Genomic DNA, 12,961 nt, shown 5'->3' with positions numbered 1-12,961 from the left:
ATAAGCATTTTGAATAAGTATTTTCAGAAAAATACATTTTTTAGAAAAAAAAATTTTTTTGAGAAAAATACATTTTTTAGAAAAAGAATTTTTTTTGGAAAAGGAAATTTTTCAGAAAACCAAATTTTTTAGAAAAAGAAGTTTCTTAGAAAAATAAATTTTTCAGAAAAAGAAATTTTTCAGAAATTTTTTAGAAAAAGAATTTTTTTAGAAAAATAAATTTTTCAGAATAAATGAATTTTTTAGAAAAAGAAATTTTTCAGAAAAATAATTTGTTCAGAAAAAGAAACTATCAGAAAAATAAATTTTTTAGAAAAAGAATTTTTTTAGAAAAAGAATTTTTTTGGAAAAAGAAATTTTTCAGAAAAATAAATTTTTTAATATAGAAAAAAGAAATTTTTCAGAAAAAGAAATTTTCAGAAAAATAAAATTTTTAAAAGAAGAAATTTTTCAGAAAAATAAATTTTTTAGAAAAAGAAACTTTCAGAAAAATAAATTTTTTAGAAAAAGAATTTTTTTAGAAAAAGAAATTAAAAAAAAAAGAAATTTTTCAGAAAAATTAATTAAAAAAAAAAATTTATAGAAAAATACATTTTTCAGAAAATAATTTTTTTTTGAAAAAGAAGTTTTTTCAGGAACATAAATAAAAAAAAAAAAATTTTTTTATGAAAAACTAATTTCCTAGAAAAAGAAATTTTTCAGAAAAATAAATTTTTTGGAAAAAGAAATTTTTCAGGAAAATAAATTTTTTAGAAAAAGAAATTTAAAATAAATTTTTTTTTTTAGAATAAGAAATTTTTCGGAAAGTCTTTATTTAAAGCGAAAGTAGTAAATTAGAAATCAAAATCAAATCAAAATCGTACATATTTACATACATACAGTTCGCACAAAAAATATAGCACCTCCAAATTTTGAGCATAGTCTATTTATTTCATTACTTTTTAGTTAAAATTATTTTTATAAAAACATACTTCATTCTACAAAAAATACCATATTCAACTAAGTTTCTTACTTCGTACAAAGTTTATAAAAAATTTGAGAAATATTCATAGAAATTTCAAATAAAAAATGTTTAATAATAAAATAATAATTTTAAATTTTAATAATAAAAAAATAATCAATAAAATTTTAATCAGAATTTTTCGAAAATTTTCGAATCTAGTTTCATATCCCATTAAATTTGATTATAATAAACCGCAAATTTTAAGTTGTTAGAGAAGTTTACTATCTGTTTTATAATCTTTTCCCTTGAGAATGTTTGAGCATTTTTTCCATATAGCAAATCTATGAACAATTTTTATATGAAGAAAAAACGCAGTAGCGTCTGAAGGAAAAATTATCAAAATTCAATAAGAATTTTGAGCCACTCATTCATTCATTCATTCTTTCAAAAAGTACGAAAATAATAAAAATTTGACAAATTCTCATTAAAACTTCAACATTTTTAATAGAATAGAAAAAGTTTTATATCACATTAAATTTTATTACAAGGAAGAAGAAATTATTAGAAACTAATAAGCATTTTTAGTCGTTCAAAGTTGCCTTTGGATATAGCAAAATTTATTGGGACATAAAACTGCTTATTATAAAATTTGCTGAAAATTTTGAAATTTTTATGCCATCGATTTGTCGATTTTTTATAAATTTTGTGCAAAGTTTGAAACTTGGATTAATATGGTATTTATTGCATAATGAGCTATATTTTTATAAGAAAATAATTTAAATTGAAAAATAATTAAATAAATAGCCAAAACTTGTCAAAATGTTGAGTTGGTATATTTTTTTGCGTGCTGTACAAATACATAGCAGCTCCCTGTCTCTGATAGTAAATTTGGTGTTTTTGGTTTTTATGCAAAAAGCTGGTTGAACAATAAAGCATGACATTCATTATTATTGAATTACAAATTTGTGTATGTGTATGCATATGTGCCATGTTGCCGCTTGTGATGATGTGCATGCACATGAAAAGCGCTTAACGACATACTCGTACTCGTAGGTGTGAATATTTATTAACAGTCGGCTGTAGTTTTTAAATTCTATGGCACATTCAAGTTTGTTGGTTAAGCAGTACTATTTATGTATATAAAAAAGGTGACTAAGTATGCGTGCATGATGTAGTTATGTAAGTTTTAATGCATGTAGGTATGCAGTTATGTTTGTAAGAAGTGACATTTTCTTCTTAATTCTGGCCATTTTATTGTGATAGTTGTTACCTGATTAAATACAGTTATGTTATGCTCGAATTTATTTGTTGCAAATATTAGCACTGATTTTTAGTCATATTGTTTGTGCATCAAATGCTGCTAGAGCATGCCGCGCATTCAAAATGAAATTAATTGAGCTGTACTATTTGAAAGAAAAAGAAGTTTTTTTTCTTCAAAAATTTGGGCAATTTGGAGTGAAAACTTAAACTTAAAAATACCAGTAACGGATTAAAAATAGTTTGTTAATGCTTGCAACGCTCAATTTCCATATTTAACGGTAAATAATAGAATAACAGATAAAAACGAGAATTTATAACGGTATTGAAATAACAGTAACTGGTAGTCATTATTAATGCTCATTAGCTAGCGCCGCTGCTGTTGTTAGAGAAGCATAAAAATTCCGCTTAAATGTTTGGAGAATGTTGCTGGAGTGACAGTCCTTGACCGGATATAAATCCGGCTCGTTACGGTAATGCAGAACTGATGGTCGTGGCAGCGAGCCAGCACCGTTATTATTTAAGTAAACTTCATTTAGTCATAAATATTTGTGTTTAATAATTTTTGATAACAAACAAAATCATAAACAGATATTTAAAAAATGGAAAAGTTAAATATACATTTTTTACAGAAAAAGTGATTTTTGAAAATTTTTTAAATCATAAACAAATATGTAAAGAATAGAAAAGTTAAATATAAATTTTTTTCTTATTGAAAACGTGATTTCTAATATCGTAAAACTAATTTATAAATTCTAAAAAAATTCTGGAAGCCATAAATAAATATTAAATGATAGAAAAGTTAAATATAGCATTTTTTTACGGAAAAAGTGATTTCTAATAATTTCTAAAAATCATAAACAAATATGTAAAAATAGAAAAGTTAAATATACATTTCTTTTTTTAATTAAAAAGTGATTCCTAATTTCGTTGACGGTTAGCATTCAACGTAAAAGTTTAACCTCTTCGTTCACTTCGGGTTAACAACTAATTGCTTTAACTTACATAAATTACAATACAGCAAAAAAAAAGTTTCAGTGTTTTGTGACACTTTGTTCTTGCTTTGCAATGCAATTTACGGCAACAGTTTGTCCACACGCATTTCAAGTTAAAGCCTATTGAAACATTTCCTTATCTCCTCAAATACATGAACAGAAAATCATTCCACAAATATTTATGCCTTAATTAAACTTAATATTTACAGTTCAAAGTCACAACGGTGCTTAGTAAATCATTTATAGTGACTAACTTTCAGCAGCCCAATAATAGGTAAGTAGATAAGTAGGCGTGCGCAGCAATCAAAACGCTCGGTGAGTTCAATAACTCTACCAAATTTGCTTGTTTAGTTTTTACATAGTTTTTAAGTGCTAATATCTGCCATTTACTCTAAGTTTACATGTACATAAGTTAGTTGCTGAACTATAGAAACATTGTTTTGTCATTATGTATAGCTGCTAGGAAGTTAATGATGTGGGTTAGTCTATTTTAGTTGCTGTAATTTTTTTTTCTTCTAGATACCAAAGAAACACACTTTTGATATATTAGTCTATGTTCTGCTGCACTAAATGTGGGCTAAGGAGTACGCAAAGATTCAAAATTTTTTTGAAATTATTTTACATTTTCAAGAAATGGAGAATTGAAGTTTGAAATCCTTAGCATCAGCCATTTGGTGGAAGTTTTACTGCTGTTTAGTAAAACGCAGCGCCATGGTTAATTAAAAAATTCACCACAGTGCAGCACCTCAAACTCACATTGAAAAAACTGACCGTTATTCGCAAAATTCTATCGACACATAATTAAATTTTCTTTTTTTTTTTTAGTTTTTCTTAATACAAGTATTTCATAATTTTCTCTAAAATGATATCTTTACAAATATTTCGTCACAGGCACCAATTCACAAATACTTTCGCAAACTATTACCTACACATATACGAATTGTGGTAGCTGCAAAATTTAATTACTACTTACATAACACAATTTATAAAACAGCGCCCACACTTTGCCGTGGCATAAACTACACCCTCAATAATTTTGGCCTCTTTAGTTAACTTTTGCGTACACATTTTTTCCTTCGAAAGCAGAACAGTATTTGTAAAGCAGTAAATTCCTTAAGTTGAGTTGAATTGAATGCGCGCGAAACTATGCGCCTGAAAGTGTGCTGCGCCAAGGCTTAATGCTTTGCCTGCTTTATCGCTCTCACTCTCTCTCCTTGTCTACCTTGTACCTGTATGTCATGCGTGTGGCTTTCATTAAATTTATGTATAGATATGTATGTGTATAAAACTTAGTGAAAGTGCGCAATATATGTGTATATGTATGTGTACAATGTTAATTAGAGTTGCACTTCGCATACAATTGTTATGCATTCGCACACACTTACATGCTTGGTATGTTCGATCACTAATTACACCTCATGCGCGTATACTCTCGTAAGTGTCATATTCTCGTATATCCTAAAGTTCTTAACGTTTAAATAGATGTTTAAAGACCTAGAAACCCAAAATAGCTATTTTTTCACTTTGAAAAAATTCATAATATGACTTGTGCAATGCCTTGCGTACGCTTCATGTACATTTGTAGCTGTTTAAAAATTTACAACATACAGCAATACAACACTTATGACATCTTTGTGTGTCGCCCCAGTATCTTATACACATGCATATGTATACTTAAATTAAATTTTTATATAAGTAATTTTTTCCATTTTACTTTATCGTTCACATACATACATATATAAATTAATTATACATAGTATTTCTAAAGTGCAACAAAATTAGTTTGCATTCCCCATACGTTTATTGCTGGCAAGCTGCGCTGTGGTGCATTGCTTGTGTTTAGCTTCTGCTTCGCAAAAGGGTTGCGTATGTGACTAGTACTGCTGCGCCGACAATCAGTGTGCTGATGCGACTGGGGCACGCGGCTGTGAGCGCCGTCGCCGCCGAGTCTTGACGTGTTTCAATCTCATTGTTGATGATTTCGGTTGGACCCAACGGATCGAATGGCGACGAAGTTGCACCTGAAAAACGTAGTGAAACGCAAGAAATAAGCAAACAATAACAGAGATTTTCGATTTTGTAATGGTGTGGCCTACCATCGCCAGAGCCGTCGCCGGAGCCATTCTGGTTACCGTATTCCTCATCATCCATGTCGTCAGGCATGTGACCCGAACCTTCCTCATCATGGCGCGCCATGTCGCTTTGTATGTCTGAGTATGAACGTGTTGTGGATGGTATCTAAGTTGTAGAAAATAGCGGTGCATTATTAAAATAAATTTTAAATTTCTTTCTTTTAACTCATGAACTCACCGCTGTTCCAATGTTTTTGCGCACTTTTATCAATTTGTCCGCCAGTTCATTCAATTTCGTTGAATGCGAATTTGACACCAGCGGCACTTCAGGATTGTAACGTTGCGTATCCGAACCTTGAGCCATTACCAGTTGGGTGTAGTCGCCGACACGATCGCCTGTCCAGCAGTTGTGATCACTCCGTTGGATATCTTCATCTTCGCAAACACTGTACCCAACACATAACAAGTGGAAAACGAAGAAAATAAAAGAAAAATAACAAAATAGAAAATGAAATTCGTGTGTATACATTTATACATTGAAATGTAAGTCAGAAATTTTCTTCGTTGTCATTTATGGTTTTCATAGCTTTCTAAATACATATCGCTCATAGTTATATTTGGTCAAAATTCTGCCAGAAGCACAAAATCCTAAAGCCCAAATGTTAACATCTTTTGTTCGCGGCACCCGCGAGGCGGTACACAGCGTGTTTCGGCCCAAACCGACGCCCCCCATGAAAGTGGTAAGTACGCACATACAAGCATACAAAGTCGCGTGTATGTATGTAAATTATTGCTGAATGCATTAATAATCTAAAACTAGAACTGTGATTTATTAATTTCATGTCCGTCATCGGTGCATGAACGCCTGGCCATTTCTCTGTGCACTTTGCTCCTCTGTGCTACTACGATGCAGCCATGCCTATCCATGTCCAACAAGGAGATGATCTGTAACGTCATATTTTTCAGCGCGGCTATTTTAGCGCCCCTCTACTACACAATATTGCGCGATATTCTTCGAAAGATTCAGAATGTAAATTACAAAATAGTCCGTGTACAAAATTAAGTTTCGATACTCGGTTCACAAATCCATGCCACGCAACAGTAATAAAAAGTAAGCAGTAATGGCTTTGTAACAAAAACAAAATCTATACAATTTTTGTGTTTTATTTATTTATTCTCAGCCAGTATTTTTTATCGGGGCAGTGGCGCAAAAGTACCTTCATTCGGGAGTTTTACGCTTTTTCTTCCTAAGCACTGTAGCATTTTTCAGACTGAAATTCTAGCCATTAATGAGGAAACTGTCTAGTTAGGCAAAAATGTGACCACCTTTAGAGAAATCCATTTTTATTTTGATAACCAAGCGGCAATTAAATTTTTTGGTGGCAATTAAATCTCTTGGTGACGATCAAATCTCTTCCATCATTGCTCGCAAATGCCGGGCATCTCTTAACGAGATGGCGGAATATTTGCCCATCCATTCGATATGGGTGTAAAGGCATAGTGACATATCAGGATCTTGTAAGCCCTCCCTTTTGGTATGGAGATCTTAGGTATACCCCTCTCAGCCTACAAACTGCATGGTACAAGTAGCATTTTCACTTCAGGCAACACGAGATGGGTTCATAGTCAGTCAAGGAAAAAGTCTCTATGTTAATTGCTTTGAGCGCAGGCCATTGTCTCCTGGTTCGACATTCTCAAAGATTGAATGTACCTCATTTCGAATATTGCAGAAGCTGCAAGAATGAAGAGGAGGAAGAGTCTAGCAGACATCTTCTCTGTCATTGTTCTGCGTGGCACGCCAGTAGGTTTAGAAAGTTTAGCTCAGCGTTCTTGAACGCTATTGATGATAGGGATATATGTGCCATCCAGATAAATGGGTTCAGATTGAATACAAAATGGTTTAACGAGGAGTGGCGGATAAACTGCTACTGTGGTACCACAATAGATCGCCAAAGCTCTATGTGAAATAGTTTAGAGACCACCTGCCTCTTTTACATACCTGTATTTACCTATCTACCTAAGCGTTACATCCATACTGATTCACATGCGACGCTACCGAGAATAGCTTCTTAGTGTCGGAAGACACAGAAGCGTGACGTAAAAACTATAACTAGATAGTTTTGTTTTTAATTTCACGTTTTTGTTTTTCTAATAGCAGTCGCCCCTCGGTAGGCAATGGCAAACCCCCGAGAGCATTTTTGGCATGAAAAAGCTTCTCATAAAAATCATTGCCGTTCGGAGTCGGCTTTAAACTGTAGGTCCTTTGCTTTGTGGAACAACATGAAGACGCACGTCGTAAATAGGAGGAGGAGCTCGGCCATACACCTAACAGAAGTGCACGACCCCATTATATAATATATATTTTTGTTTTTGTAAAAAATCACAAATATGTCACATATTGTTTTTTTTTTTTAATTTTCATTTATGTACGTCAATTGGCTAATAATTTTTTTTCTGAATTTTTTCAACTCTTCATCTGCACTTTCTATTACAAAAAACATTTTCTATCCTTTGATGCTTCTTCTCTACATTGGGTTTCAAGCCCGTGCCCTACCAAATGGTAGTCTCGCACAAATCCATTCGACTACGCTGGTCTAATAAGGTTCTAAGTTTAGTAAATCTCTCATTTGTTTTAATTTTCTTCACACAAACACAGATTGTCTTCTTCATGCTCGACAGGAAGTTAAGTATGCGAAAGTAGTGTAATTTGTTTTTGTAAAATATGGACTATCTTTTAATTAAGACGTTAGTTCTCTAAATTCTTATGGCGGTACTCACTTGTTGATGATGTTTGAGTAGAATTCTTTGGATTTGTCTATGGTGGATTGGAAGTGCAGAATTTCCGCATCCGGTGGGGTGGCCCATTTGATGTTGTGCGGTTGCAGAGAACGCAGCTCGTTGTCTGCAGTCAGTGAGGGCAATAATTTGGGTGTGCCACATGTTTTCTTAACCTGAAAGAAAAATTAAGAAAAATGTAAATTTGTAAGCATAAACTATATAATTGGTCTGCTTCAAAAATATCCACAATGGAGTTGGCTGCTTGGAGAAGAAAAATGCGCATAATAATGGACGCTACTGCTAGCCATATCACTGAGTTAACTGAATTATTCGACTCTACAATAATTACTGGCGAAGAAATAACTGGAGTTCAGGCTTTTACTATTCCCCCATCCCGAAATGCTTCTTATTTTTCAGCTCTTAACTGCAGTTAAGTTCTTGGTGGAAGAACGCCACCCACTAATTGGTATACAATAAATATAAAAATTTTACGTGCATATTGTAAATAGACACCAAGATAGCCAACGTTGATTGACAACAAATTTAACCAAACTTTGTCGTACCTACAAAGTTGCATGCTTACAAATAAAGTTGCTACAAAAGCATTCAAATATTTTAAGGGGTTAGGGGTAGTCAGAATTTTCAAAAAATCGATTTATTTTTTTTTTGCATTTTCTTAAAGTATAATGTTTTAAAAATATTGTGTAAAAATTTGAAGTGAATCCGACAAATACTTTTCAAGTTATTCAACAATTAACAAAGGGCGCTCGGCCGCTCCGGAGCCGATAGCAAAACTTTAAATGCGTTTTTCTCAAAACTATGTTTTTCAAACTGGTGAACACTGTAACTTAAAAACCGCTACGTAGATTTCAATAAAATTTATACAGCTTTTGAAAAACATAAAGAACTTGTGCCTGATCGAAGGATTTTTTTTTTTTTCAAAAATTTCGATTTTTTTTTAACAATTAACTGTTGGTTTTTCCCCGAAAATCTGGAAAAAAATTTTCTGAGGCCGCCATTTTGTTCATTTTGAAAAAAAAAAAGCTTCGATCAGGCACAAGATTATCTATTAATAAAACTAATTTTTCTTGTCCGATTGGTTTTAGATGAATCTGCAAGGACTTGTGATGTTCACCGCAAGGGACTTCTGGAGAAACGGGCTTCACACAAACAGCGATAACTTTTGCAATTATTAATTTTTTTTTTTTAAATTTTGGTGAAGTCAAGTTAAAACATGATGTTTTTATGCTATGTTTTTATTTTTGTTAAATAAATTAATTAAGTAGCAAAAAAAAATTCGTGAAAATCATCATTTTTTCGAGCCTCTGACTACCCCTAACCCCTTAATAAAATTTACAGGATACCCGCAAAGCTGATGAGTTTTCATGGTAAACGATGTACGCCGTGCTCATACTCGTTGTACTTCGTGTGAATGTTCTCAACTTCAATGCCGTTGATCTAATAACTCGAATGCGCAACGATGAGCAAAGGGAGAGGCGACAACCGAATAATGGCTTCACATGTTTAATTTGAGAAAATTGCCACTTTCAAGCTCTGCCAGCACGTGCAAGAAGGGAGTTCTGGCGACATTCGAGCATGAATACATACGCACATAGGTGCATACACATGCCTGCATGTATGAATACATTGTAGTGAATAATGGTAGTCAAAGTGCTTGTGGAAACCTATGGCATGGCCTTGTATTGTTGTAATGAAAATTCACAGGTCGAAGCATTGGTATTCAACACGCAGACAATTAAAATCTAATAAATATGAATGCAAGCAATGACATTCGAACGCCAGCAGCAGATCATGAACGAACTCTTCGAGTGGAGTATCCCATAGCTTTCAATCGGTTTTTGGTACATTCATGCAAGTGCATGTGATTGTACGGACGTGCAAGGAACGGTCATTGTTGAATAAGAAGGGTCTTTCAAAAGGGACGCCTAGATATCAGTGGTGAATAATTTAGTGAAAATAAGAGTTGCCGCAAAAAATGGTATTAATGCTTCATGGATTTGTCTTTCAAAAAAAAGAAAGAAACTTCAATTGAAGCTAAATTACAACTTTTTCATGCAGTTTGTCTTTCAATACAGTTGTATGCAGCACATGTGTGGGGTTTCGGGTTGACATACAGCAAAAGTATTTTGTCAAGCGAATTCTGAAGCTACCATCACATACGCCTACATAAAATCGGGGCCTTTTCTCCGGGCCCGGAGTTCTCAGAGGGACCCGGACTGCAGAGTAATTCGAATTATATGAATTAGACATAATTGGAAAGTGCCCGCATTTGCCGCATTTTCCCCCAGGGCCCGGATATGCTCTCTACGGCCCTGAGCACATACAAAAAACCTTAAGGAATTAGACTGGTCAAAAGGCCTGGTTTATTTAAAAATATGACTTAGAATCAAGCATATGGATAATGAAGGCAAGAGGTGATATGATAATTTTAAATAACAACAAATTTGACACAGAAAAAAAACTTGCTCAATGTGTAATTTAGGCGATCATTAGGCCAATATTAAGATAATATAGAAACGCCTTTTTCGGAAAATTTATTATACATTAAATGGTTCACAATTGATTGAGATTCCCAATGGGGCAAATAATCGTTGGCATACACTTTCGCGTTTTAGATACAGAGATTGCTTAACCCCTTCGGACCTCATGTGCAGAATTGCCGGAAAATTCGGAAAACTTAATAAATATGTATGATTTTTCACACATTTGTTTTTATGATGTCCTTCTGACTAATAATTAGTAAAAAAATAATTTTATTATCCATTAACAATAATTCAGATCTGAGCTGGTTAATAAAAGATTTTAAGAGGTTTTAAAAACCGAAAATTGGATAATTGTTTTGCATGAAAAATAAAGCGTCAGACGGCTCATGACATTGTCGTCAAATTATTTTAAATATTTTTTTTCTTAATATTAGAATAAGTCAATAAGTTGACTAAGCTGCACAGACAATTAGGCATACAGTTTTACTCGATAGAAGAACGCGTCAAAATCATTGAAACTCACTATGAAAATGGTCGATCTTTAAGAACAACATATTGCAAAATTCGTGATTTTATTAGTGGAAATAATTATCCGAATGAGTCGACAATTCAAAAGTTGGTAAAAAATGTCTAGAAACTGGCTCTGTCGAAGATAGAAAAAGGACTAGCAGGCCAAAAACTGAACGTTATGTTTAGAATATTGTTGTTGTAGCGCAAAATGTTGCTGAACAACCCTTAGCATCGATATCTTTTTTTTTCTTGTTTTTTGTCGGGACATACTAGCAAGTACAACACTCAGACACAATTAAATCCATTGTACTGCACTCGTATTCCCTTTTTAATTTTCTTTAAATCTACTCGACCTCCGAAGAAATCTGAGTAGAACTTGTGGTGCCAAGGAGCCATGGGGGTCGCTTCTTAACACATCAGTGCCAAAGATTACATGCCTGATTCGAGCGAAGGCGAGGCAGATGTACAGAAAGTGGTCCGCCGTCTCATCCTCCTCTCCACATGCTGGGCAGAGTGCACTGTCTGAGATGCCCACTTTTTCCATGTGCTTTGCCCATAGAAAGTCGCCCGTCATCAGTCTAACCAGCCTCCTAGAGTCCTCTCTGCTTAGTGGCAGGAGGAACTGCGACAGTCGGTCGAACATGACAGGTAACATCAGTTTTGTCCATCTGCAGTCATCCATCTCAGTCTGTCAAGCTCGCTTGTGGGTTAGGGTAACCCGTTTGCTAACCGTGACCTTGATGGCTGCAGAAGGGAGTGGCAGAAGAGTCAGAGATCTCGTTACCCGCGATACCCACGTGTCCCGGGACCCATGTTAGCATCAGGCTATTATGTCTACCAATTAGGCATCGCTGAATCGACTGTTTTTACATCGACGGATTTTACATACGAATTTGCATTTGCATCCTTACCAAATTAAAATAACACAAAAATTGAAGCCAACAGATAATTATCAACTCAGATATTTCGTGAATTGGTTCTTTGAATATGATGCTGGTGTTACATGCAAAATCATCTTTAATGATGAAGATCATTTCACACTGGGAGGAATGTTGACAAACAAATCTGCCGCATCTGGAGAAAAGAAATCTCGCGAGTAGTTTCAACAAACAAAGTTGCAGTATCTGGAGGAAAGAAAATATTCGAGGAACTTCAGAGAAATCATTGCATCCTCTAATAAAATATACAGTTTTGTGTGGTTTTTGGGACGTGATGGAATAATTGGTCGGGTTTTCTTCGAAGATGAAAATGAAGGAGGTCTTACTATCAATGGGCATCGCTGTAGACAACTGATTGAAGATTTTTTGTGGCCTGAACTTGAAGGAACAGTCATAGATGATCTTTATTTCAACAGGATGGCGCCATAAGTCACCCAGCACGGTGAAATATTGCATAATTGAGATCTAAGTTTCCAGTTCGATTAATTTCACATAATGGTGACGTATATGATCGCATAGATTATGCGATCTAATTCTACTAGAGTACTTTTCGTGTGATTTATTGTAAGGTTAAGTCTATGTGAATAAGCTAACAACTATTCCAGAGCTGAAACACAACATTTGGATTGAGATTGGTGAATTCATGTGCCTCGCGATTATGTGTGAGCGAGTCCTTGAAAATTAATTCTCGTATGACATCCTGTAGACGTACTCTTGGTGGACATTTAAATAATGCCATTTTTCGCATATAAATGTTAAACGCCGTATTTTGAATAAAAAAAATAGTGAATTCAAATTTTTACATCTTTTACTTTACATCATCTAAGCGCGCCTTTTGAAATACCCTTTATATGAAAATCCTATGGGCAGTAGTGAAGTTAGACGAAAAGCATTTGGTGAATTCGTACGAAGGCTGGTCCGGCTGCAGTGATTGCTGTAGTTTGGTGTAATTTACAAAAAAGTA

At 33.8% G+C, this 12,961-nt stretch overlaps 1 protein-coding gene across 1 annotated transcript in view; it reads right to left on the bottom strand.

Moving 5' to 3' along the window:
- Positions 1-4,532: 4,532 nt before the first annotated feature.
- Positions 4,533-12,961, bottom strand: part of LOC129240499 (division abnormally delayed protein) — a 113,475-nt gene continuing 105,046 nt past the window's right edge. Inside the window, exons 6-9 of the mRNA XM_054876336.1 lie at positions 8,046-8,218; positions 5,506-5,713; positions 5,292-5,433; positions 4,533-5,216 (exon numbers count right to left, since the gene is read on the bottom strand). Of these exons, the coding sequence (XP_054732311.1) occupies positions 5,035-5,216; positions 5,292-5,433; positions 5,506-5,713; positions 8,046-8,218 (705 nt within the window). The 3' untranslated portion in view covers positions 4,533-5,034. The remainder of the gene's footprint in view (positions 5,217-5,291; positions 5,434-5,505; positions 5,714-8,045; positions 8,219-12,961) is intronic.

Source organism: Anastrepha obliqua, chromosome 3, assembly GCF_027943255.1.
Source record: "Anastrepha obliqua isolate idAnaObli1 chromosome 3, idAnaObli1_1.0, whole genome shotgun sequence".
In the NCBI taxonomy this organism is placed as follows: domain Eukaryota; kingdom Metazoa; phylum Arthropoda; class Insecta; order Diptera; family Tephritidae; genus Anastrepha; species Anastrepha obliqua.
This window is presented reverse-complemented; position numbering and strand designations above follow the sequence as displayed.